This window comes from Dermacentor andersoni, chromosome 3 (assembly GCF_023375885.2).
Source record: "Dermacentor andersoni chromosome 3, qqDerAnde1_hic_scaffold, whole genome shotgun sequence".
NCBI lineage: Eukaryota > Metazoa > Arthropoda > Arachnida > Ixodida > Ixodidae > Dermacentor > Dermacentor andersoni.
Genome location: NC_092816.1, coordinates 10,924,446 through 10,952,307, shown reverse-complemented (window position 1 = coordinate 10,952,307; position 27,862 = coordinate 10,924,446). Strand labels below are relative to the sequence as shown.

Here is a 27,862-nt window from a genome sequence, read left to right as displayed (position 1 = left end):
GTCACACTAGCAGTCATTCTCTTTTCAAAAGACATTGCTAAGCTATCCGGGATTCATTAACGATCCTTTGCATGTTAAATATTTGACAAATTATTGACTTTTTGAAGCAGCATATATTGCTCTGGTCATAGTTCCAAGTTTTTTATTATTACATGTCTGATTCAGTAGGTACGCACAATCTGTATGTTATGACTCGTAGCTGAAGGCTTAGTGTGCAGATCATTTACAAAAAAATATATTAGCCCTGTTAGTACAATAATACAACGAAAACAAATTAAATTTAATAGCTTGCACAGTCATCTTTTAATTTGACCATGACGGGACCAACAAAACTGATAGAATTATCCGACGGGTTGAATTAAGCAAGGTACAGAGAAAATGCCAGAACACACCCCACTTATTTGTTCGACAACACTTGCCTGATTTTAACATGCATCTGAATCAAATGCTTTCTGTGTGTTCAAAGTAGAAAACTAACGTATAACTGACATTAAAGCTCTTAATGTAGAAATCTTACGCGCACACCATTATTTAGCAAAGAGAAATAGGCGGTGGTCTATTATGTGCTGCACAATGATGGCCAGTTTCCTAAAGTGAGCTGTGCTGCAATATAAATTAGTGTTATGCGCTAAAGCATACAAATGTCTCACTACAACAACAATCCAAACACAATCAGCCTATTTTAAAACAATAGAAAGCAAGATAAAGCAAAGTCCCAAGGAACTTTGGAAACATATAAAACGAAATAAAAAAGACAACATTTCTATCCCCGCTTTGACCGATGGCGATGTTACAATTTGCGACGCCACAGAAAAGGCCAAGTTGTTCGGTCTTTATTTTACATCAGTGTTCTCTGCCCCAGCAGATTCTCGGAAAGATCTGAAATTGTTGAAACACGAATCCACACCCATGCCTAAGATAGTGATCGAAGCTTGGGGCATTGAATTACTGCTTCGTGATTTAAATTGTGTAAAAGCTGTGGGCCCTGACTGTTTACCCAATTTTATGTTGAAGTCTTGCTCTCATATATTGTCAATGTACTTGAAAATTATTTTTGAGAAGTCCTTGGAACACAGTTCACTTCCGGCTGATTGGAAAATGGCATCGGTTGCTCCTATACATAAAACCGGCCTGCGCAACGTTATTAATAACTACCGTCCCATTTCACTGACTTCTGTGTGCAGTAAAGTTCAGAGCATGTTTTATATACTGCAGTAGTCAAACATATAGATAGTAATTCTTTATTTAACTCAAATCAGCATGGATTTAGGCGAGGATTATCATGCGTCGCACAACTAGTAGAGTTCACACATGTCTTAGCGGCTGCCCTGGATGACAAATCATCGGTCGACTGTATTTTTCTCGACTTTCAAAAAGCGTTTGACACCGTTTCACATTACCTGCTACTGCAAAAACTAACCAGTTTTAATACTAATCCCCAAGTTATTGCGTGGATCGCCAAATATTTATGCGAGAGGCAACAATATGTAGTCATAAACGGCGAACAATCTGCAATAACTAATGTTACGTCAGGGGTACCTCGGGGATCAGTTCTGGAGCTCCATCTCTTCCTACTTTATATCAGTGACATTAACGAAAATGTACAGTCCCATATTAGGTTATTTGCAGATTACTGTATATTATACTGTAAAGTTACATCTGAAAGTGACTGCTTCGTAATTCAAAACGACTTATATGCCATACACGAGTGATGTGAGCAATGGGAAATGAAACTGAATCTCGAGAAAATGGTATGTATGAGGTTCTCCAGAAAAAAAACATCCTGGAAAATTTGAATACACGATAAACTGCTCTCCAGTAAAAATGGTGTGTGAATATAAATACCTAGGCATTTCCTTTTGCCCCTCTTTATCATGGAATCGGCACGTGGATTATACCGTAGGCAAAGCTTGTCGGAGCTTGGGATTTTTACGACGAAATATATGTGCGTTTCCACAGCAAACCCGGGAGTTACTATAAAAATCATATGTAAGATCTGCGCTCGAATACGCATGCTCTGTGTGTGACCCTTCATCAATAACTAACAAAGAAAGACTAGAAAAAGTTCAGTCCATGGCGGCAAGATATGTACTAGATATAGAAATGTATGACAGGCAGTTTAGTGCAACTAAATCTAAGGCAATGCTAAACTGGCAATCTCTCCAGCACCGAAGAGCGTTGTTTCGACTGAAACCTTTACACAGCATATATCACTCTCATACTCGAATTCCGCGTGACATGTACATAAACCAGCCTCACTATACATCAGCATGCAAAGGTCATGAACAGAAGATTAGAGAATACAAATGTAATACATCGGCCTTTAGCATCTCTTTTTTTCCCAAGAATCATCAGTCAGTGGAACCGACTTCCTTCCTCAGTTGTAGGAATTTCTTGTCCTAACAAGTTCTTTTCTGCATCAAAAGCAATGGAATTATTTGATCCCTAAGGCTTGATAAAAATCGCGTGTACGTCTAGCAATCATCATGACCTGTAAAGAATCCCAGTTGCAAATGACATTTTCTTTTAGTGCCTCTTTTTTCACCTTGTCACACTGTATCTTAATCACCGCATTGTTTTTTTTTTTTTTGCAACTTATTATTCGCGTTTTTTTTTTTTTTTTTTTTTTGCTTTTTCATTATGAGTCTGTAGTCATTGTGCTTTATGTACTTTTTTTTTTCACATGGGACATGTGACATCTGCAATGTGCCTGTGTCCGTCGTGGCTGTGCAACTTGGCTGTGTGCTTCTTTTTTTTTTTTTTTTTTTTTTTTGTCGGTGTATAATAATGTGTTGTTGGCTTACACAAATTTATGCAAACCTGCAATTTTTATGCTGCTTTCTTCCATCTTTAACCCCCCCCCCCCCCTGCTGTAATGCCTGAATGGGCGCTGTGGGTACTAAATCAATAAATAAAAAATAAATAAAAGGCAGTTTTGCTTTCGTATCAAATTGCACTGCGCAAGCAATTTTGGCATAAGAGCTGCCTCACTGGTAAAACTAAAACAAAATCCAAAGGCGCGACATAATCAGCATCATCACGGAGATCAACTGAGTTGTCCTAGTGATCGATATAGCTGATGCTATCGTTCTTCCATTAACCCCTTCAGTGTTTTATTTATTTTGTCCAAAATGACCTTATTATATGTGTAAGCATTTCTGTGCCCACCTAAGGAGGAAACCTGTTCCTCCATCACGTAAAACGATCGCTTTCAAGATAGGGCCCGCAGCAGCAAGCAAATTGACCTTCGTGCTGCCTCTCGTTTCAACGCGAACTAAGTGGCAAGAACAGCGCTCGGCGCACTGTGTCCCCATTGCAGATCGCTTTCAAGACAGGGCCTGCGCATCTCGCTTCAACGTGAACTAAGCGGCGAGAACACAGTACACGCGAAGCTATCAGCACGCGGCGCAATATGCCCCCATTGCAGATTGCTTGCAAGATAGGGGTTGCGCGGCCGTACCATACGCCACCGGGGTACGTTTGATTACGGTTCATAATGGTTCGACGTGGATGGATAAGGCACTAAAGAGCAATAATGGCTTATAATGATCAGAACGCCATCAGCGCACTTGGCGCCGCCACCTGCAGTAGTTTGCATGTGCCATCAATTCACCTTGCTCTGCTGTTCACAGCAGTTTGTGTCACTGCAGAGCTGTCGATTGTACTGGCTGGATCAAGCTTCATGACATTGATAATGACACTGGGCTGCGTGGAGATGATCAAGTGGTACAATGCTTATGCATACTTAGACAACTCCTAGAGGAGTTTCTGCGAGAATTTGTCAGCTTTTCCTTTTTATGGCTTACCATATTTTTGCCCAAATAAACCGTACTAAGATTGCTGAAAATTTAGCAGTAATGTCGGGGTGCACCCGCCGTGGTTGCTCGGTGGCTATGGTGTTGGGCTGCTGAGCACGAGGTTGCGGGATCGAATCCCGGCCACGGCGGCCGCATTTCGATGGGGGCGAAATGCGAAAACACCCGTGTACTTAGATTTAGGTTCACGTTAAAGAACCCCAGGTGGTCGAAATTTTCGGAGTCCTCCACTACGGCGTGCCTCATAATCAGAAAGTGGTTTTGGCACGGAAAACCCCATAATTTAATTTTTTTTAATGTCGGGGTGTGGATTACAGTCACCAACCGTTTATTTGTACCTCACGGGGACTGCGGAAATGTCCGAATGAACAGGTGTCTGAAAAAGCAGATTTAAAAAAAGAAAAAGAAGAAATCCTTTATTTCCACGCACTTATTCGGGCTCGGCAGTAGGCTTGAAGAAATCACGAATGTGCCGTTGCACGCTGTTCCATTTATGCGCAATCAGATGAGCCTGTATCTCGGCGAGGGTCGTACGGTCACTATAGGTGACTGAAAGCTCAGTCACTGCTTGTACACGCTCCGCATGTGACGGCAGCATAGCACATGGTGCGTCATCTTCCGACTCGGCATCATCGTCCGGCGGTGCAGCAGAAACCTGACGAATGATCTTGCCGTCATCGAGTTCTGCGCATGTCAGTACAAACTGTGAAACTGTCAAATGAGACGGTGTCTGGAATCACAATGCAACCATTGCGCAGGTCTCGGCAGAACATTTTCGGCATTAGTAGGGAGCACATCGAAAGGCGACAACACCTAGGCCTCCCGGCACCCGCTTGCCGGCATTCCCCAGCACAGTCTGCGCAGGCACTGTCGGCGCCATTAGACATTTGACGGGATGTTTCCCTATGCCACGATGGATCACCGCAACCTCGACACAGCACACAAAGCAAACATCATCACGTTGTCATGCCGACACCAGTCGCACAAACGAAAAACATGGCCTACTCGCAGCATTGTGCACGAAGAAACAAATCAGCTGCTGGATTGTCTTGACATGGCTTACTAAGCTGAGACCGGAACAGCTGTAGCCACGAATCAGGCAGAAACGATGATGATAAGCGGGGATTTGCAGTAGTGCCACTTCGTGGGGCAGCAAGGAGGCTTCGTTCAAAACAAGAATGGCGTTCAGCAAGTCGAACCATGCACCGGTTAGAGTCGGTGCATGGTGCTCTCGATCGAGTTGGCTCAAGGAGCGTCCGAAAAATCAGATGAGAGGTTGCAAGGTGTCCGAACTTTCGGCAGGTGTTACATTGAGTCTATAAGGAGAATGGCGGTGCCGCGAAGCAGGCCAAATAATCGAGCATATCCGAATTTTTGGAGTCCGAAAAATCAGTCGGCGACTGTATACGTGAATTTCACCTTGAAGTCTGGTTTGCGCTGCCGTGAGGCCACACCTCAAGGCAAGGTTCTTGCAGTCGGAGTTTCGTTATCTCCTAGGAAACACCCTCTCCCCACTCCTGCGTGTTGAAGTTCGCTCCTCCCCTCCTTCATGATGGTCGCCCATTCTCTTTCCCTTTAGAGGTGGCCATTTTGGGTTTAGTAGATAGGGAATCGCCCAGGCTCTTCCATGCAAGCGATCTCGCACGACAGCGACGCAATGAAGATGGCTGGCGCATTTCCTCGTCGCCTACATGTCGTACCCTATGCGAGCAATAATTTTGAGCGACATCTCCCCGGTGTTGCCGGTATGAGAGCAGCAAATACATGCCGAAACTAGCATGACGCATGCTGTATTAATTTAAGTTTATGTACTTTACTCTAAAAAGCAGCATAAAATATTTCTGAAGCTCTTGCAGTAGGTTCTTATTTTTGCACGTATAAAAATTAAATTGTTTGCTCGTTCCGTGCGACAGTCTGTAGTATTTGAGTGATGTACGTACATACAGTTTCGGCTTCGTGCTATTGGCTAGTCGCTCATAGCAGTTCTGGGCGATGAGCGACAAATTTCTGAGCAATTGAGTGACAAGGCCGAGCGATCTGTTCGAGTGCCAGCCAGTTTCGTTGCTCGAAGCCGTTGCTCGAAGCCATCGCTCGTCACAGTCACGCACAAAATCGCTCTCGTGGGTTTAGCCTTTAGGTCACGCTTTCCCGCGGCGCTCCCTCAGTCCGCGAGAAGTGCTTCGCAATACGATGGTGAGCCAGATCACCGTTGGGGTTTTTGGCTTGGTCGCATATGCTCCATCGCCGTTGCCCATGCAAGGGCTGCTCCGTCCGCACTGTCATCCACTGCCATGTGAGTGCTAGCCGTGAAGTGATCCGATTCACATAACTTATCATGTGACTGGTTCATCCGCAATAACGTCCGGCGTGTGAATCCAGCTTTGTCAGCTCACCGAAGAACGGATGACCAGAGCCGCTGGCCGAAGATACGACATAGATGAGTTGCATATCCGCGAATGGAGACGTTTCTCCAAAGATTTAAGGTATGCTGATATTTCCGTGGATGATACGCGCATATACTTTTTTCTTTCCGGACTGTAGTAATTGGGGGTGCGGGTTATAGGAGGAAATATACAGTATTTTCAAACTTCACTCCATCAGAAACTCTTCTAAAGCTTTTTCAACCAATTTGTTTCATGTATTAAACGTGAAAAACTCATTTTTACCTCTTCACTATGCAATGTATATGTACTTGTCATTGCTACAACAGGATAGTTAGAAATGAGGAAAATGCTTTATTTTACCCTGTTTGAAAGTCGGCTATTCTACAAAGCAAAGTTCTTCACTGAATATTTTCTGAAACTTCTCTTCATGACTATTTCTTTCAGTAACTGCCTATCGTCTTTTCACGCCGGAACCACCATTTCAAAATCAAGCACAAACCATGTCGCACGTTACAATATGCACACTCTTTTATACCCCGTACCATCATTGAATGGAATAGCTTGCCTTCTGATGTTGTCACTGGACCTGACCCTGTAAACTTTCACGACATGCTTTGCACTGTTAATTAGTTGCATTTTTATTGTACCCAAACATAGTGGGAGTCCCACAAGGTTCCACACTATCACCCCTCCTCTTTAATTTGACTATGATAGGCCTGGCTGAGCGACTGGAAGCTATTTCCGAACTGGGCTTCACAATTTACGCAGATGACATCACGTTATGGACTGCATCACGACCAATTGATGAGCAGCAGGAGACCCTGCAGGCGGCACTTGACGTTATTGACCACTACCTGCCACAAACTGGCATGCGGCCATCTCCAGAGAAGACAACCTATGTGGTGATCCGAGGTTCAACGCAGGACGAAACAGCCCTCATGCTCACTCTCGCAGGCAAAGCGCTGCAGCGAACAGAAAAATCTGTGCGCGTTCTCGGGATACCTATTGACCGCACAGGCACAGCGGATGCGTGGCTCACAGAGCTTCGTCGGACATGGCACAACACTCTGCACCTCATAAAACGAATCTGTTTCCGCATGGGCGGTGCTGGTACCGACGTATGCCGAAAGCTTGTTACTGCTTTGCTGACATCCCGAGCGATATACGGAGCGCGCTGTTATGACCTGCTTGCTTGGCACTGGACACAGCTAGAGGTACTCCACAGATCAGCTCTCCGTGTCATCACAGGGCTCCCGATACACACACGTGTCGAGGAGCTACATCGCTATGCGAAGTTGCCTACCCTCCGTGCAACCATCGAAGCATCGAAGGCAGGACACGAGGAACGTCTGAAGCACACCAGACAAGGCAGGACTCTACTGGCCTACATGGGAAAGGATATAACAACTTTGCCACAACTGTCATCCGACATCTCACCGTGGGATGACATTGCTGTCGTCGACACTACACCAACGCCCCGAAACATGGGCGCCCAACATGCGCACCGTCGAGCAGCATTCGCTGCGCGCCATGTGAAGACATTGGCAGACGCACCGCCAAGCCATGTACAAGTGTACACTGACGCAGCTTTCGACCCACGCACCAGCGAAGGAGCAGTCGCCTACCACGTAGTGGGTTCTTGTGAGACACATTCTACCTTTACAACTGCTGATGCTGATGACCCAACGGACCTTGAACTCCGCGCAGTAGTCTGGGCATTAGATAGTTTCAAGCACCACGCAAGCAAAACACATCGATATATACACCGACTCTCAGTATGCGCTGCATTCCTGCAAGTCGCGCCACACAGCATCATCGGAAGTACTCCTCGTCAAGCAGGCCTTCAGGCGTGCAGAGGCCCACGGGGTCACTGCAACACTTCATTGGATCCCTGGTCACCAGGGCATCGAGGGAAATGAGAGAGCCCATGAGGCGGCGCGCGCCCTTCTTTCCAACCGCGCCGTCTCCCGGGATCCTTCAGAAGCACTCACAACCAGCACAAGCAACACGACAAATGGAGCCCCGTATGGCCCAGACAGAGCTCCGAGAGCAGCAGCCAACCGACGCAAGAGGGAACTCCGTGCGAGTGTGCCCTCAGACCCAGACCCACTTACAGCGGGTCTTCCCAGGTCGGGGCAGGTGCTGCTGCATAGGCTCCGTTCCGGCTTCGTCCTCACACCGGATGTGCTGGAGCGGTGGCGGCAGTACCGGCCATGCCGGGAAAGACGCCCTCCATCTCCGTCTCCCAACTCCCTTCCATCGCAAGAACCCGGCCATCCCACAGCCTCCGCGGACCAAGAAGCGCTCCATACGCCACACAGGTGCCCTGACTGCGACGTGGCCACGCGGCCATCCGCAGCCCATCTGTTTTGGGAGTGCCAGCGACACGCTCAGCAGCGGGACCACCACCTGAGGGCGGTGCGAGTGTCGTCCTACGAGGAGTGGATTAGACCGGCAACTGGCTCGATGGATTCCGACAGGGTCGTTCTGGACTCGCTCTTGGCTTTCGCCAAGGACGCGCAGCTTCTAGGACGGCTCTGAATACGCCTCCCCCCTCCTCTTCCTATTCCCCATTATAGGCCTTCGCGCCATCCCTTAATAAATACATTTTGTCATCATCGTGTGTGTGTGTGTGTGTGTGTGTGTGTTTGTGAGTTACTATTAAGTATCTGTATTAATACCACAGTGTGTGTGAATGTGCATATTTTCACCATTTGATTATGCTCTGTGCATGACATTTCTTTTTGTAACTTTAATTATTTTTTTACTTATTGTTTCTTACTAGCTAAACTCCGGTAGCATAATTTCGTTGTGTACTTCGTCCATTTGTTTTTTGCGATTACTACATTGTAATCAGTTTTATGTTTGTACTGCCCCCTTATGCAAGACCCTAAACTGAGGGCCTTTAGAGGTACTGTGAATAAATAAATAAATGAATAAATTCTTGCACTTCTAAGGCAGGTGACAAATTGTGTGGAATTCCTTCAAGCACAGAATGGCCCGGAGAGCTTTGCCTCAGGGCTTGCACCATGAAATCCAAGTTTCTTTCTGGTGCTGCTTTCCAGTCGAGTCTTTCTCTTCGCTCAAAGAAAAAAGCTCTACTGCATTGCTTTCACTGTCAAGAGTCAAGCAGCGGCTTACTTTTTCACGTGCGACTCATGTGCAAGCTGTCAGTGACAGATGTCATCATTCCGAATCTGCCAAAAGGAGCTAAAAGCGCTCAATTCCAAAAATCGAATGGGGTTGGGAGGCATCTTTGAGCGCTGACAAAGTACTGCCATATATATAGTAGATAATAGACTGCAATAAATGCGCCCCTCAATTGCTGATGAAATGGCTGCTACCTGTGTTGCAGAAAACGAAGACTGAATTAATGTGGCTTTTGAGGCACTCAAATAAATGCAGCAAAACAAAAAAGTTGCATTTTCTCCCAGAAGGTGAAGCACCGATTGCAATAGCAAATTAGTACCCAGCTATAATAACTAAGGATAGTAGTTTTATCGACCATATAAACTTAAAAACATTCGCTTACTAACTAAACTAACAAGCATGGTGTCAGTGTGCACAGGCAAACATGAACACATCACACTCGATGACCGCGGACACTCGTCAAAATGTTGGTGCGAGGAAGCGCGGCAGTAGCGAGTGAAGTTCGTGCTGTCTATCACTTCAATTAAAACTGAGCAGCGAGAACACATCACATACCAAAGTATGAGCCATCTGCAAATCGCTTTCAATATAGGGCACACACAACCATGCAAAGTATGCAGCTGCTGCCAAAGTAGAACACTGCCTCCCCTCCCTTTTGCGCTGCCTCCCTGCTTTCGTCTCTTGCGCGTGCAAGATTGAGCTGCGATCATTGGTTCCTCTTACACGCGGTCGTGAAATACAGTTGCTGCTGGTGAACAACACCCCCCTACCTACGTCCCATCACCTCACGGGTTTTCGTGCGATGGAAGACGACACGTTTCCTCTCAGCTTTCCTCCCTTGCGCGCGCCAGATTGAGCTGCGATCGTTGGCTCCCCTCACACGCTTTCATTCGCACATACAGCATACGGCTTGCGGTGACGGTGTTATTGCCCTTGAATTTTACACGGAATGGCAGAAATCTGCCTAGAGTGTGCAATAAGAAGCGTGATATAACCGTGGATTTCAAATGCTAGCACTGCAGCCGTCTGTGTAATGTAAGAAAAACTAAGTGGACGTGCTGAGTTCATTCAAATCGGTTTGAAAACAGGATTATTGCCGTAGACAAACTGAGCTCGTCCAAAGCAAAGTTAACCAGGATAGCATTGATGTGCTGAGCTCGTTCACGACACTTAAAGGCTTAAACAACTTTTGCGTCACCCAGTGCATAGTTGTGCCGTAGAAACCTTGCATGGTAACAGTAAAGAAATCTTTGGATGTCCTTAGTGTAACTTCGATGTAGTTGTGCTTTCTTGGAGCACTGCGAATGTGCAAATGCGTGTTGCAAGTTGAAATGATAGACGCAGCATTATATTCGGCTATGCGCACAGGAAAGGTATTCAATTAAAATTAATTTAGCATGGTACTTTTTATATTGAATGCCTGCATTGATGTGCTATATTTGTCAACTATCTCAGTTACTATTAAGGCCATATGGTGTAAAGATCTACGTCTGACACTGTGCCAAAACGCTTATTGCTGCACCAAGTCAGCGTTTTGCCTGTTCCAAGATCTGTGCCAGAAGATCAAATGGCTGTTCCACCACTGAAAACATGTTACTCCACTAGTTTGGTGTTAGATAGCTTTTGGGGGTATGCTCTGTGTGTAGATCTCCAATGCATTTCGTACAATAAGTACATCATTTTTGCAGTGTAGGTGTTTACATCGAATTACATAGTGCATACCTAATATGTTTCTTTCATATGTGATGCACTACTTTTTAGTCAAACAGTCACAGCAGTCTTTCTAGCCTTCGTAGTGTTGCCTGCTATGTATGAAACAGAGTATAGGGGACTGCAGTAAATCACTTGTGAGTGATTTACTGCCTGTGGTGTCCATTCTTCTGTTCTTTGTGTTTCTTTTATGTGTGCTACAGTGCTTCACCATTGCAGTGTGTCACCTATTAACTTTAGCAGCAGCCTTTTTAGCTAAGCAAAGCTCAGCACGGGCATGATGTATGCTTATTCAGTTTGCTGCAATGCTCCTACTGAATCTTCGTGGCATGCAACATGCCCAGGCACTGCTGTCCGAAAATGAGGCGCTGAAGAGCGCTGCGCAGCGTCTCCAGGAACAGCTGTGTGTGGCCCAGGGACGCCAGGCTGCCTGGGAACAGCTGGCACAACGCATCGCCCACCGCCTGCATGACTTGCGTGACCTGCAGCATGAGCTGGCTGCATTACTGTCTGCCTCCTGACCCCATTCGGTGTCGTTGACACACCAGCAGCCCCACCTGTCAGGAGGAGGCGCAACAAGGGTCCCGGCGAGGGAAGTACCTCCTCCTACCACTCACGAGCCAAGAGCATGCTAGCCAGCACCAGGCCTGGCAAGATCTGCTCAGCGCCGCCCCCTTCCTAAGCAAGAGGGAAGGCTCCTCACTTGGTCTTGTGCGCGAGTCGTGGGCTCATCTACTCCAAACTGATGGCCAACAAAAGCTTGGCCAGCAGCACTGTGCAGGCAGTTTTGTCGGCAGAAACAAGTTGTATACACCTGGACATTGCATGTGTGGCCACGGCAGTTTCAGTCTAGGATGATGTCACGTGCTGTTTGTCCACGTAAACCAGTCATTGCTCATTAAATTGTCAGTGTCAAACCTGAGAACTCAGTGACGTGACTTAGGCAGCAGATTTGATCGAGCTTCCGCAGTGATATTGCGAGGTTTGTTTTGTGACATTTTATCGGCATGAGAGTAATTCAGCAATACGGAAAAGCTGTACAAATTCTTTTGCGAAATAAGCTTGGAGACATGCTCTTCCAGGATTGCACATTAAAAGCTTCATGAAATACGTAGCTAGATATTTTGTTGAGATAAAGTAAAAGCCTTCTTAAGTGGACTGTTACGGGCCACTTTTTACTATTATATATATTTTCTGGTGTCTACGTCACACCAATGTGCCACACCATGTATTTGTTTAGCCCCCAATGCACTGCCCTCGGTCTATGCTAAGAAAACAATTGCCATTTAATCTCAACCCTTGGAGCCAATGTAATTCTCATATGAGCAGAATCTCAGCCAACATTGGTGCTGAGGACTCGCAAGATCAACTGTCACATGTATTACCTGAAGAATCTCTCTTTAGTTTGCATCACACTGGCTTGCTGATGCATTTGCGGACATGTGAGTTTTAGAGGTACACATATTTTGAAATCATTTCAGCTTCTACTTCATTCCTGCGTTGACGGGTAACATACATTTCGGATACTACTGTCAAGTGTGTACAGTAATATACAAAAATAAAAGACGATATCAAACTTGTATTTTGTGCGTTGTGCAAAAGTAAATGCATGTTCTGTGTATACATGTACCATCTTATGCTGAAAGACATTTGAGTTTGACTGCTGGACATCTGTGTTTTTGGTTGTGCCCTTCTTAACAAGACATGTTCTAATGTCAAAAACACTTCCAGCTCTGTACGAAACATCAAACATCTGCTATCATAAGAAGCATTGCATTTGCAAAATATGGTTAATTTGACACACAGCTTGCTCTGAAATTTTAGCAATGTTTATGAGTAGGGAAAACTCAGGTAGTTGGTTCATGCTGAAAATTCAATGCGGCTATGTTACTGACATTTTTTCTCCTCGACTGGATGCTATTGTGGACAGAGAATGCATTTCGCATCCTTAGCATTGCTGAAGCTTAACCCCATGTGATGCGAACATGTTAAACATCTTCATGTAATATATTTTCCCAGCTATACGACGTACTATTCCTGTGTTCTCATGAAAAACATATTGGAGGGACTCTCCTGTATTTCTCAATTTTGTTACTGAGTGCTCTTTGTCAGTCAAATTTCGTGTGATTTACTCAATCTTTTACTAACCAGAGCTTGTGTGAAAAAAGTTTTAATTACTAAGGCAGATTCTATCGCTTTCTATTGGACTATAAGATCAGTTATCCAGAAGTCTGGCTGTGTAATACTGGGTGAACTTTCTTTTTTTTTTTTTCTTAAAAGGAAGTTTCATGTTGAGCTCCTGTCTAAATACATGGGAATTGAGAAATCATTTTCTCGAAAGCCACTGCACCGGTTTTGATAAGGTTTATTGCATTTAAAAGAAGTTTAAATCTAGTGAATAGAAAGCAGATTTTTCTTCATTTAGGTCATATTTTTTACAATAATTGTTGGAAATTGCAAAATTGGAAAACTCATGTTCCAAGCTTTCAACGCTACCTCGGCAATAAAAAACAATGTCACACTTCTGTAAACTGCCTAATAGTACATCTAAAGCAGACGAAATTGATGTAATATACACTGCTCATAATATACCACTAATTTGCAAGTAGGACTTTTGCAACATACTTGTAAACATCGTAAAAATTTTACACAAGTGTAAAATTATTTATCAGATTTGTCTGCTTTAGATGCTCTAACTGATGCAGCTTACAGAATTGCAATATATCTATTTTTGGTGCAGAGTTTGATTTGTCAGCGTCGTGCTTCAATGTTTTTTCTTTCCAATATTGGGGAAATCTGTGAAAAGATTCTAGGCCCTAAACCAATATTCTGCTCCATAGAGTCGCTAGCAGTTAAAGGGCCCCTGAAACGGTTTGGACAAATTTTTAGACGCATAGGGTACAGCTTAAGTAGAACATTCACACCACAATTTCAGTGACGCGTTAGGTATTAATGGAGCTACAAGCTATTACAAGTTACCCTCCTCTCTAGCCACGCTTTTCCCCCTCAACTCGTTCGCCGAGCGATCGAGGCTAAGCTCCGCCTTCACTGGTTCTGCGTCACGATCCGACGTCACATCGTCCACTTCCGGTTGTTTTGGAGCCCGCCCGCGAGAAACCTCTCCGCTAGCCGCTTGGCCGTCGACCCCAAGCGACAGCTATCGAAGCAGCGTGCGTTGCGAGCATTCTGTCGTAGCGCCGAACATGTCTGGTATTCCGGTAAGTACCCACTACCTGAATATTTCGACGGAACGGTGGAGGCATAAACTCAAGCTTATGAAGGAACTTTAGCGTAGACGTACGTGAGCTGCCTGATAGGTCTCCACGGTCCAGCCACCCGTTGGCGCAGAGCTTAACCAGCCAAAGAAAGAGTTAATATTGCTCTAACCAAGTGTAAAACATTTTAAACATTTACAAGAACAACGTGTTAATGATTACACTCCTGCGAAAAATTTACACCAGCAGCAAAGAAGAATACATTTTGTTACTGCTACTGTGTGTGGTTGAGCTCTATGCCACCAGGTGGCTGCACCGTGCAGACCATTCACATTTGCGCTTCTGTTCATTCCCTGAAACGACACGCAAGAGGGCACGGCCAGGCCCTGTCCCCTTGCGCTTGCGTTTACCCTAATACCGGACTCGCGAAACGATTGCGTTAGTAATCTTCCGGTATAAAGTGACGGCCGCAATCGCACAAATCCTGGCGCCGATCGGATAGCGGCAGTCCAATGCACTGCAGCCAGTCCGCTCGTCTGCTGGCTTGCAGAGGGACATGATGTCGCAGACTGACATATTGCCAGTCACTACGTTTGCAGTCCACAACGCAACAAAGCCGAATCATAGAGCTCGCGTAAAGACAGACACTGACGGCGGAGCTCTCCTCAAAGACGGAGCACGTTGTAACAGAAGCAGACGACACTTGCTGTGTGCCGGAAGTGCTTAAGTGTGCTGAAAAATTGTTCTTGTGCATTCACTTTATGTTACTTTCTTTTTATAAAATCAAATTAACTAACATTCCAACTATTACGAACATCATTTGTTAACCGTAAAGTTGGAAAAATTATCGATCACACGCCCTGGTCAGCCAATCGGATAGCTCGCCCCACTGACGTCATATAGGTGATTTCGGTCATATGGGTAGGGGCGGCTTAAAATCCTGCCGATCAGTGTGCTGCGATCGGCAGCGATGAGCATTTTTAAAACCTTATAATAAATTACACGCTTTACGTGGAGCACTTAGATGTGTCAATTAATGATCAGAAGGACCTACTCTAACGATTCAGTACGTTTGTAGAAAATCGTCAAAATCGTTTCACGGTCCCTTTAACTTTCTTTCTCAAACACAACAAATTTCGGTCCAGCGGTTGTCTTATTAGGCGAGGGGGCGGGAGATAGTAGGCAATCCGCCCACGGAGGAAGGAAACTAAGGAGAGGCCCTACCCCCTCCGCGCGCTAGGAGAAAAGTGTGGCGGAAATGACGTATAGGTTCTCATTTCTTTTGCTGCTTTTTTATTTTTTTTGCTGCATGGCCACGCCTTTTGGGCCACAATGGCGGCGTTGTTCTGATTTTTTGAGCGCGCACACGTGTTGCTCTGGTAGGTTTCGTGCCGTGGCAAAGGCGCTGTGTGGGCGGGTTTGCGTTAGTCACCGTGTCTTGTTGCGCTGTGTTACCTGCACCGTGCTCTGCCGGATGTTGCGCGAGCGCGCGCGCTCCGCGTGCGAAACCACGCGCAGCGCGGCGTGGTTTCGCGAAAGATGTAAACAAGAGAGGAGGGTGGCACAAAAGGCGGAGCATCGCCATGAGCAACGCCAACTTCCGGCTTCACTTTTGCTTCACAAAGAGTGACGTCAGGGCCTCTCCTTAGTTTCCTTCCTCCGTGCAATCCGCCTTTTTCATTTGCCTGTGCTGCCCTCTGCCGCACACTGCTGAAAACGTTTTAAGGGTCCCGGGTCTTTCGCTGGCTGATTTGTGTACCTGCGCCCACGTTGAGTGTGCGTCGGTTGTGCGTGTTGTGGATCGCGTATCATTATTAATGGCTTCTTCGGGAGAGCATGTCATTCCTGGAAGCCATGTAGCACTCACCGACTACTGGGTGAGCAGGCCTGAGTGCACTCTTGTGCAAACAATGCATCCGATAAAGACATGCCAAGTTCCATTAGGCGACGGGCTGCCTCAGAACTTGTCACTGATTTCTGCACTTGGACATCGCTTTTTGTATTGTTCTCGCACATTATTTAGACATTTCGCATATTCAAGAAGTCTTCAAGCGCAGCCTTCTGCGTCGGATTTATCAAAACGGTGCACTTGCTTACATCAACATCTATAGCCGCGGATCGTTGTTATCATCAAATATTGTGGAACAGGTGCATCGCTCATATGAAATAGTGTCAAAACGTAGCAAAACATGCATATCTGCACATATGTGCCGTGTTGTTACACTCTGAGACAAGTGAATATGAGCGGCCGAACCACTTGAACAACGGCAACTGTGATCCAGAAACATTTATGAGCTGTTAATTCATTCTCGCTTTTCTTTTAACTCCACCATACCTACAGTTTTAGTGTGCCGTAGAGCATTAGAGAAAACTGCTTGCATAAGTGCTCATTTGTAGGCCATGTTCTCTCATGAAAGCGCGCGGATGCCATCGCTCAGACGGCGTAGGTATAAATGAGCGAGGCAGTTGTTTATGTTGCTGTATGCCGAATGCTGTATGCTGTATGTCTCTTGTTTGCCGCTCGACGCAGAGGCAAACAGTGCATCTCTGAAATTGAGAAATGTATCTGCAAAGCAACATGTACAGGCCCACCCATATACTTAGCGAATGCGGCCGACAGCCTACAGGTACGGTGATGTACAGATGTTGGCACCGCGCTGTGTCGCCGCTTACCGCTTATTGTGTACGTGCCGTGCGAAGTGAGGCGTAGTTGATTTCAAATTGCTAAGGCCAGAACTGAACTATAGAAGCAGTTTCGTTCGACCTAACTGCTTACATTTCAGCTCAGGTCCGCCTGCAGTGGGTGCACGAACTCGACGGTGCCAGGCTAACGTTCGCTGAACAGGATCGACATTGGCTCAAACTTCATGGGCACAGCTTGAGAGGGTTAAAGCTTGTGCATTTCAACTTAGTAGGCGTGTTTGACTCATTTTGAGCACGATTAATATATTGTCACGTGGTGGTGACGTTGAGTAACACAGTAGCAATACTGTGAACGACAAAACAAACTTTTATTGGGCGAACCTGTGCCCACAAAACAGGCTACACTTATAGCACAACGATAGCGGCGAACACGCTCGGCGATCGTCGAAAATCTGATCAGCGGGTCAAGAGCGTCGGCTTTTATAGAGCAGTCGTCGAATGTTCCAGACTAATCGTTCGGACCCGCGTGCCTTCCACAAAGTTATACACCATTCGCGTCAGGCGATGAAATCAGATAACATAAAGTTCGGCGACAACAGAGAGCAGATAGAAGCATCGATAACTTTCCAGAAACTTCGGATACATGCAGGCGCGTCCTGCGCTGTGCGATAACATTTCTTAGGCGGCGAAACGTGGTCGCCCGATAAATATAAGTACACGTGTCAATACCCCCCTCTTAAAAAGCATCGACCCGATGCTGCAAACAAACGAAGTTAATAAACAAAAGCACTCGTAGCAAAGAAAAGAACAAAAATAACGAAGTTCGTCAGCGTCCGTAAAAGGGTTTAAGGCGCACCACGTGGACCACTTCAGATCGTGCGCGACGCCGCTGTGAATGCGAAATGCCGTCTGGCACGACCTCATAGTCCAGAGCGCCAATACGTCGGATGACCTTGTAGGGTCCGAAATAGCGTCGGAGTAGTTTCTCACTGAGTCCTCGTCGGCGTATCGGGGTCCAGACCCAAACACGGTCGCCAGGCTGGTACTCGACGAAGCGTCGTCGGAGGTTGTAGTGTCGGCTGTCGGTCCTCTGCTGGCTCTTGATGCGCAGGCGGGCGAGCTGTCGGGCTTCTTCGGCGCGCTGGAGATAGCTAGCGACGTCAACATTCTCATCGTCAGTTACGTGCGGCAGCATGGCGTCGAGCGTCGTCGTCGGGTTCCTGCCGTAAACCAGCTTAAACGGCGTGATCTGTGTTGTTTCTTGCACCGCCGTGTTGTACGCAAAGGTTACGTACGGCAGGATCGCGTCCCACGTCTTGTGTTCGACGTCGACGTACATTGCTAGCATGTCGGCGAGGGTCTTGTTCAGGCGCTCCGTGAGACCATTCGTCTGCGGATGGTAGGCAGTTGTCCTCCTGTGGCTTGTCTGGCTGTACTGCAGAATGGCTTGGGTGAGCTCTGCTGTAAAAGCCGTTCCTCTGTCTGTGATGAGGACTTCTGGGGCACCATGTCGCAGCAGGATGTTCTCGACGAAAAATTTCGCCACTTCGGCTGCGCTGCCTTTTGGTAGAGCTTTAGTTTCAGCAAAGCGGGTGAGATAGTCCGTCGCCACGACGATCCACTTATTCCCGGATGTTGATATCGGAAACGGCCCCAACAAATCCATCCCAATCTGCTGGAATGGTCGGCGAGGAGGTTCGATCGGCTGTAGTAATCCTGCTGGCCTTGTCGGTGGTGTCTTGCGTCGTTGACAGTCTCGGCATGTCTTGACGTAACGGGCGACGTCGGCGGTCAGACGCGGCCAGTAATACCTTTCCTGTATTCTCGACAGCGTCCGGGAGAATCCGAGGTGCCCAGCGGTTGGATCGTCGTGTAGGGCGTGCAGTATTTCTGGACGCAGCGCTGACGGTACAACAAGAAGGTAGCTGGCGCGGACTGGTGAGAAGTTCTTCTTCACGAGCAGGTTGTTTTGTAGCGTGAACGACGACAACCCGCGCTTAAATGCCCTAGGGACAACGTCGGTGTTTCCTTCCAAATACTCGACGAGGCCTTTTAGCTCCGGGTCTGCTCGTTGCTGTTTAGTGAAGTCTTCCGCGCTTATTATCCCAAGGAAGGCGTCGTCGTCCTCGTCGTCTTGCGGCGGGGGATCGATGGGGGCGCGCGATAAGCAGTCGGCGTCGGAGTGTTTTCTTCCGGACTTGTATATTACCGTGACGTCATATTCTTGTAGTCTGAGGCTCCACCGCGCCAGCCGTCCTGAAGGGTCCTTTAAGTTAGCTAGCCAACACAATGCATGATGGTCACTGACGACTTTGAATGGCCTGCCATAGAGGTAAGGGCGGAATTTAGCTATAGCCCAAATGATGGCGAGGCATTCCTTTTCAGTCGTAGAATATTTGCTTTCCGCTTTTGACAGCGACCGGCTAGCATACGATATCACCCTTTCAAGTCCTTCTTTCCTCTGGACTAGGACGGCACCGAGGCCTAGGCTACTGGCGTCAGTGTGGATTTCGGTATCGGCGTCCTCGTCGAAGTGTGCAAGTACCGGCGGCGACTGCATGCGTCGTTTGAGTTCTTGAAATGTTTTGGCCTGCGGCGTTTCCCACTTGAACGCGACATCACATTTGGTTAGATGTGTTAGCGGCTCCGCGATGCGTGAGAAGTCCTTGACAAAGCGCCTATAGTAGGCACACATGCCAAGGAATCTGTGCACTGCCTTCTTGTCGGTTGGCTGCGGGAACTTTGCGATGGCAGCTGTCTTCTGTGGGTCGGGGCGTACTCCTGATTTGCTGATCACGTGGCCTAGGAACAAAAGCTCATCGTAAGCGAAGCGGCACTTTTCTGGTTTCAGAGTGAGCCCTGATGACTTGATGGCCTCTAGTACTGTGGCAAGCCGCCTAAGGTGATCGTCGAAATTTCCGGCGAATACAACGACGTCATCCAAGTAAACGAGACAGGTCTGCCACTTCAATCCTGCTAAAACCGTGTACATCGCGCGCAGGAACGTTGCAGGCGCCGAGCACAGTCCAAATGGCATGACCTTGAACTCGTAGAGGCCGTCTGGGGTGATGAAGGCGGTCTTTTCGCGATCTCTTTCGTCGACTTCTATTTGCCAATAGCCAGACTTGAGGTCCATCGAAGAAAAGTATTTAGCGTTGCAGAGCCGATCCAATGCGTCGTCTATCCGTGGAAGGGGGTACACATCCTTCTTCGTGATCTTGTTCAGTCGACGATAATCGACGCAGAAGCGTAGGGTTCCGTCCTTTTTCTGTACCAGGACTACAGGAGAGGCCCACGGGCTTTTCGACGGCTGGATGATGTCGTCGCGCAGCATTTCGTCGACTTGTTGCCTAATAGCTTCACGTTCTCGCGTCGAAACTCGGTAAGGGCTCTGGCGGAGTGGTCGAGCGCTCTCTTCGGTTATTATGCGATGCTTTGCAACTGGTGTTTGTCGAATCCTCGATGACGTCGAAAAGCAGTCTTTGTATCGTCGGAGAAGACTTCTGATCTGTTGCTGCTTACTCATAGGAAGACTTGGATTCACGTTGAAGTCTGGTTCGGGGACAATGCTCATCGGGGTAGATGCGGCTGAATCCGAGAGGACAAAGGCATTGCTGGTTTCCACAATTTCCTCGATGTATGCGATTGTCGTGCCCTTGTTGATGTGCTGCTTGAACTCTTGGCTGAAGTTGGTTAGCATAACTTCCACTTGCCCTCCGTGGAGTCGAGCGATCCCTCTTGCGACGCAAATTTCACGGTCGAGCAGTAGATGTTGGTCGCCCTCGATGACGCCTTCTACGTCAGCGGGTGTTTCAGTGCCGACGGAAATAATAATGCTGGCGCGCGGCGGGATGCTCACTTGATCTTCGAGCACACTCAAGGCGTGGTGACTACGACAGCTCTCCGGCGGTATCGCTTGATCTTGTGACAGCGTTATCGATTTCGACTTCAGGTCGATGACTGCGCCATGTTGATTCAGGAAGTCCATGCCGAGAATGACGTCTCGTGAACACTGTTGGAGAACAACGAAGGTGGCAGGGTAAGTCCGGTCATGAACGGTAATTCTTGCCGTGCAGATCCCAGTCGGCGTAATCAGGTGTCCTCCAGCGGTGCGAATTTGAGGGCCTTCCCATGCAGTCTTAACTTTCCTCAACTGGGCGGCGATGGGTCCACTCATGACGGAGTAATCGGCTCCTGTGTCTACCAAGGCGGTGACTGCGTGGCCGTCGAGAAGCACGTCGAGGTCGGTGGTTCTTTGTCTTGCGTTACAGTTAGGTCTCGGCGTCGGATCACGGCTGCGTCGTGTTGAACTGAAGCTGGAACGTCGCGTCGTCAAGTCGTCTTTCGTCGGCGTTGTCTTGGCTTCCTGACTTCGTCGGGACGGCGGCGTGTCGTCATTAGGTCGTCGAGATGGTTTTTTCGTCGTCTTCGTCGGCGGCGGAGGATCTTCGTCAGTTCGACGAACAGCAACCGCACCTCCATCGGTTGCTGCTTTTAGTTTTCCGGATACGGGCTCGCTGACCGGCCCCGGGCTGGGCCAGTGTATGGTCGGCGCTGCGGCGACAGGTAGCGGCCTGGTGATGGCGAACGCGACGGTCGTCGAGAGCTCCACTGAGTAGCGGCGAGGTAGTCGGCGATATCGCCAGGGCGTTCACCTCGCTGCGGGCGCGGAGCATTGACGGCGAAACCTCGCAGTCCCATCTCCCGGTATGGGCATCGGCGATACATATGGCCGGCTTCTCCGCAGTGATAGCAGAGCGGACGGTGGTCGGGGGCTCGCCAAATGTCCGTCTTCCTCGCGTAGGTGCGCTGGGCGACGGGTGGGCGTGCTGGCGGCGGCGGCGGCGGACGACGGAATTGCGTCGTTGCAGGGCTCTGGCGTGGTCGCGGAGGGGGACCTTGACGGCGTGCGATGGCGGCGTAGGTCATCGCTTCTGGCTGGGGCTGCGGTAATTGAGGTTGCACCTCAGGAACCCCAAGCGATCGCTGAACCTCATCTTTCACGATGTCAGCGATCGAAGCTACTTGAGGCTGCGACGAAGGCAGGACCTTGCGCAGTTCTTCGCGCACAATGGCCCTGATGGTCTCTTGAAGGTCGTCCGAACCCAGTCCTTGGATGGCATACTGCGGCGTGTGCCCCTGGCGGTTATATTGCCGGGTGCGCATCTCCAGAGTTTTCTCGATCGTCGATGCCTCTGCAGAAAACTCAGCCACAGTCTTCGGTGGGTTACGAATAAGTCCGGCGAAAAGGTCTTGCTTGACGCCGCGCATCGGGAAGCGAACTTTTTTCTCCTCCGACATTTCCGGGTCGGCGTGCCGGAAAAGACGGGCCATCTCCTCCGTGAAGATCGCGATCGTCTCGTTTGGCAGCTGCACTCTGGTTTCTAGTAGAGCTTGGGCTCGCTCTTTTCGCACGACGCTTGTAAACGTGTGCAAGAAGCCGCTTCGGAAAATGTCCCACGTCGTTAAGGTGGCTTCCCGATTCTCGAACCACGTCCTGGCGGCGTCTTCCAATGCGAAATAGACATGCCGCAGCTTGTCGTCGCTGTCCCAACTGTTAAACTTAGCGACCCTCTCATACGTTTCGAGCCAGGTTTCCGGGTCCTCGAATGTTGATCCGCGGAACGTCGGAGGTTCCCTGGGCTGCTGCAGCACGATGGGGGACGCTGGGGCTGCCATTGGGGTTGCCTTGTCCACAATCTTCTTGGTCTTCTCAGGTAGAAGTCCGTGCTCCGGGGGCAGCTGTTGAAGACGGCGGCTTGCTCGATGCTCCGGGACTACGTTGGTGTTCTCTTTGCGGTCCGGGCTTGGATCACGGCTTGTCGGGGGCGTCCGGTACATGAACGAAAAGCACCTCCACCATATGTCACGTGGTGGTGACGTTGAATAACACAGTAGCAATACTGTGAACGACAAAACAAACTTTTATTGGGCGAACCTGTGCCCACAAAACAGGCTACACTTATAGCACAACGATAGCGGCGAACACGCTCGGCGATCGTCGAAAATCTGATCAGCGGGTCAAGAGCGTCGGCTTTTATAGAGCAGTCGTCGAATGTTCCAGACTAATCGTTCGGACCCGCGTGCCTTCCACAAAGTTCTACACCATTCGCGTCAGGCGATGAAATCAGATAACATAAAGTTCGGCGACAACAGAGAGCAGATAGAAGCATCGATAACTTTCCAGAAACTTCGGATACATGCAGGCGCTTTCCTGCGCTGTGCGATAACATTTGTTAGGCGGCGAAACGTGGTCACCCGATAAATATAAGTACACGTGTCAATATACAAGCGAAGACACTGTCGCTATTGTCTTGTCGGTTCGACGGCCGATCGCGCAGGGTTCTGTCGAACGATGGTCGGCACGCTGATTTTGCTAGCGCCATCGACAAGAAAGCCCATTGCAGTACAACTCGCGCTTGTCGATTGCGTCGTTGTGGACCTGGTATGATAAAAAGGTTTCAGTGACGCACAATAGTCGGTCAATCGTTGGAGTGAGCGTCTTGTCGGTGTCGTATCGAGCCAGTGTTCCTGCACCTTACGAGTATGTGCAGTCAGGCATGCGCTGCCACCAGCAGCAAGTGAAGACCTGACCTACACTGCAAGAAGACTTCGTTAACAACGTGATGCATTTAAGTGTTGCCCAAGTGTAATGCATGGGTTTTTTGTTAACTTTGCTAGCCATCAATAAACGGCGGCAACTGCCTGGATCATGGTGCAGCCCGGACCTCTCAGACGTTGCCCTATTTTCTCTATTAAAGTGGAGTTGAAGTCTTACGCTACGCACGTTTATGGTACCGTACCGACGTCGAGCTACCAGTAGAGTTTCAACGAGGTACACGGCGCGAGTGTTTGCAGCAGCGCGCGTCCGAGCGATTTTTTTCGGGGGACTTTCCGGCGCACGACTCTTCCAAAACGTTTCGTGACTAATCCGCTAAAGCAGAGTACATGCGCCGTCGTGCCATGAAAGAGGCGGATTGCCTAGAAAGAATTGTTGCGATTTTTCTACCAAAATAGTTCATTTAATGAAGAATACATGTAACAGGCCAGGCCGCCATTGGAATATGAACCTGGCAACGTTTAACGCTAGAACGTTATCTAGTGAGTCGAGTCTAGCAGTGCTATTGGAGGAATTAGAGGGCAGTAAATGGGATATAATAGGGCTCAGTGAAGTTAGGAGGCCAAAAAAAGCATATACAGTGCTAAAAAGCGGGCACGTCCTGTGCTACCGGGGCTTAGCAGAGAGACAAGAACTAGGAGTGGGATTCCTGATTAATAGAACATAGCTGGTAACATACAGGAATTCTATAGCATTAACGAGAGGGTGGCATGTCTTGTTGTGAAACTTAATAAGAGGTACAAAATGAAGGTTGTACAGGTCTACGCCCCTACATCTAGTCATGATGACCAGGAAGTCGAAAGCTTCTATGAAGACGTGGAATCGGCGATGGGTAAAGTCAAAACAAAATACAGTATACTGATGGGCGATTTCAATGCCAGGGTAGGCAAGAAGCAGGCCGGAGACAAGTCAGTGGGGGAATATGGCATAGGCTCTAGGAATAGCAGAGGAGAGTTATTAGTAGAGTTTGCAGAACAGAATAATATGCGGATAATGAATACCTTTTTCCGCAAGCGGGTTGGCCGAAAGTAGACGTGGAGGAGCCCGAATGGTGAGACTAGAAATGAAATCGACTTCATACTCTGCGCGAACCCTGGCATCATACAAGATGTAGACGTGCTCGGCAAGGTGCGCTGCAGTGACCATAGGATGGTAAGAACTCGAATTAGCCTTGACTTGAGGAGGGAACGGAAGAAACTGGTACATAAGAAGCCAATCAATGAGTTAGCGGTAAGAGGGAAACTAGAGGAATTCCGGATCAAGCTACAGAACAGGTATTCGGCTTTAACCCAGGAAGTAGACCATAGTGTTGAAGCAATGAACGACAATCTTATGGGCATCATTAAGGAGTGCGCAATAGAAGTCGGTGGTAACGCCGTTAAACAGGAAACCAGTAAGCTATCGCAGGAGACGAAAGATCTGATCAAGAAACGCCAATGTATGAAAGCCTCTAACCCTACAGCTAGAATAGAACTAGCAGAACTTTCTAAGTTAATCAACAAGCGTAAGACAGCGGACATAAGGAACTATAATATGGATAGAATTGAACAGGCTCTCAGGAACGGAGGAAGCCTAAAAGCAGTGAAGAAGGAACTAGGAATAGGCAAAAATCAGATGTGTGCGTTAAGAGACAAAGCCGGCAATATCGTTACTAATATGGATGAGATAGTTCAAGTGGCTGAAGAGTTTTATAGAGATTTATACAGTACCAGAACACCCACGACGATAAGGTGAGAGAGAATAGGCTAGAGGAACTTGAAATCCCACAAGTAACACCGGAAGAGGTAAAGAACGCCTTGGGAGCTATGCAAAGGGGGAAGGCAGCTGGGGAGGATCAGGTAACAGCAGATTTGTTGAAGGATGGTGGGAACACTGTCCTAGAAATATTGGCCGCCCTATATACACAATGCCTCATGACCTCGAACGTACCGGAATCTTGGAAGAACGCCAACATAATCCTAATCCATAAGAAAGGGGACGCCAAAGACTTGAAAAATTATAGACCGATCCGCTTACTGTCCGTTGCCTACAAAGTATTTACTAAGGTAATCGCAAATAGAATCAGGAATACCTTAGATTTCTGTCAACCAAAGGACCAGGCAGGATTCCGTAAAGGCTACTCAACAATAGACCATATTCACACTATCAATCAGGTGATAGAGAAATGTGCGGAATATAACCAACCCTTATATATAGTCTTCATTGATTACGAAAAAGCATTTGATTCAGTCGAAACCTCAGCAGTCATGAAGGCACTACGGAATCAGGGTGTAGATGAGCCATATGTAAAGATACTGGAAGATATCTATAGCGGTTCCACAGCCACCGTAATCCTCCAAAAAGAAAGCAACAAAATCCCAATAAAGAAAGGCGTCAGACAGGGAGATACGATATATCCAATGCTATTCACAGCATGTTTACAGGAGGTATTCAGAGACCTGGAGTGGGAAGAATTGGGGATAAAAGTTGATGGAGAATACCTTAGCAACTTGCGATTCGCTGATATTGACTTGCTTAGTAACTCAGGAGACCAATTGCAATGCATGCTCACTGACCTGGAGAGGCAAAGCAGAAGGGTTGGCCTGAAAATTAATCTACAGAAAACTAAAGTAATGTTTAACAGTCTCGGAAGAGAACAGCAGTTTACGATATGTAGCGAGGCACTGGAAGTGGTAAGGGAATACATCTACTTAGGGCAGGTAGTGACCACGGATCCGGATCATGAGACTGAAATAACCAGAAGAATAAGAATGGGCTGGGGCGCGTTTGGCAGGCATTCTCAAATCATGAACAGCAGGTTGCCACTATCCCTCAAGAGGAAAGTGTATAACAGCTGTGTCTTACCAGTACTCACCTACGGGGCAGAAACCTGGAGGCTTACGAAAAGGGTTCTGCTGAAATTGAGGACGACGCAACGAGCTATGGAAAGAAGGATGATAGGTGTAACGTTAAGGGATAAGAAAAGAGCAGATTGGGTGAGGGAACAAACGCGGGTAAATGACATCTTAGTTGAAATCAAGAAAAAGAAATGGGCATGGGCCGGACATGTAATGAGGAGGGAAGATAACCGAAGGTCATTAAGGGTTACGGACTGGATTCCAAGGGAAGGGAAGCGTAGTAGGGGGCGGCAGAAAGTTAGGTGGGCGGATGACATTAAGACGTTTGCAGGGACAACATGGCCACAATTAGTACATGACCATGGTAGTTGGAGAAGTATGGGAGAGGCCTTTGCCCTGCAGTGGGCGTAACTAGGCTGATGATGATGATGACATGTAACAAGCATATGGCGCCCCCTCGGGCTCAATCTTCGTTGGCCCGCCAGGCTCGGTAGGCAACATTGGGCACCGCACCCAATAAACACCGACGAGCACAGCTGCTCGGCGGTCAGTCATCGCATGTCATCGTTCATCACCACCACGCTGCGGAGCGTCCGTTTAACGGAGGGTGCCTCGAACCCTCCCTTGTTCACGAACCCGGACGGATCGTGACACTGGCGACGAGTACCCACGGATCGTCCCACGCGGCTGCGAGCGGCGAAACACCGCCCCCCCCCCCCCCCCCTCTTTGCTGCCGCCATGCCGCTGTACGGAAGGCTCGAGGCGTTCGAGGGAGTTGGGTCCGCCTGGCCAATTTACGAGGAAAAAGTCCACGTGTTCTGCCGGGCAAACGACACACCCGAGGCCAAACAGTGGGAAATTTTCCTGGCCAGCTTCGGGACCCGCGTTTTCAGTCTCCTGCTCGACCTTCTCAAGCCAGCCACGCCGCATGTTAAGACGCTGGGTGAGCTGCTCGCCATACTGCGCTCGCATTTCAACCCAGCACCGTCCACGCTTCCGCTTCAACAACCGGAACTGCCAGGAAGGAGAGACCCTCGGGCAGTTCGTTGCTGCGCTACTAGGACTGAGAACTGAGGTTTAACAGCGCGAAAAAGACGAGGACACAAGGAAACAAATACCACAGACAAGCGCTGACTGCCAACTGGAAGTTTATTTGAAATTCACCGGACATTTGTACCTTTTTCAGCATAGGCATGCACACACCAGTCGCAAAAAAATCTGCAAATCAGCAACATTATATTATTTCATCCAAAAATGTTCTCAAGGAACGTGATTGGCAAGTAGTTATGGCGATGAGATTGACACATATGCAGTGGCGTAGCTAGGTCACGTGGCACCCGGGGCCCTTAGGTCTTCTGTCACCTCCCCCCCCCCCCCCCCGCTGGGTGTAGCCGGCGGAAAGAGGGGTGTCTTCAGACGTATATGACACCCCCCCCCTCCCTCACTGGCCCCTTGCACCCGGGGCCCACGGCCCCCCGGCCCCCCTGTT

The 27,862-nt window shown here is 48.2% G+C and overlaps 1 protein-coding gene across 4 annotated transcripts in view; it reads left to right on the top strand.

Moving 5' to 3' along the window:
* The window catches only part of homer (protein), an 81,821-nt gene that overhangs the window by 31,942 nt on the left and 22,017 nt on the right, over nt 1-27,862 (top strand). For 2 of the 4 annotated variants that reach the window (XM_055065639.2, XM_055065638.2), the window contains one exon: nt 11,356-12,641. The exons of 1 other annotated variant lie outside the window; for it this stretch is intronic. In XM_055065639.2, the coding sequence (XP_054921614.1) occupies nt 11,356-11,580 (225 nt within the window). In that variant the 3' untranslated portion in view covers nt 11,581-12,641. Of the gene's footprint in view, nt 1-11,355; nt 12,642-27,862 lie in introns of those variants that run through there. One more of the 4 variants, XM_050169766.3, reaches the window with a different exon arrangement.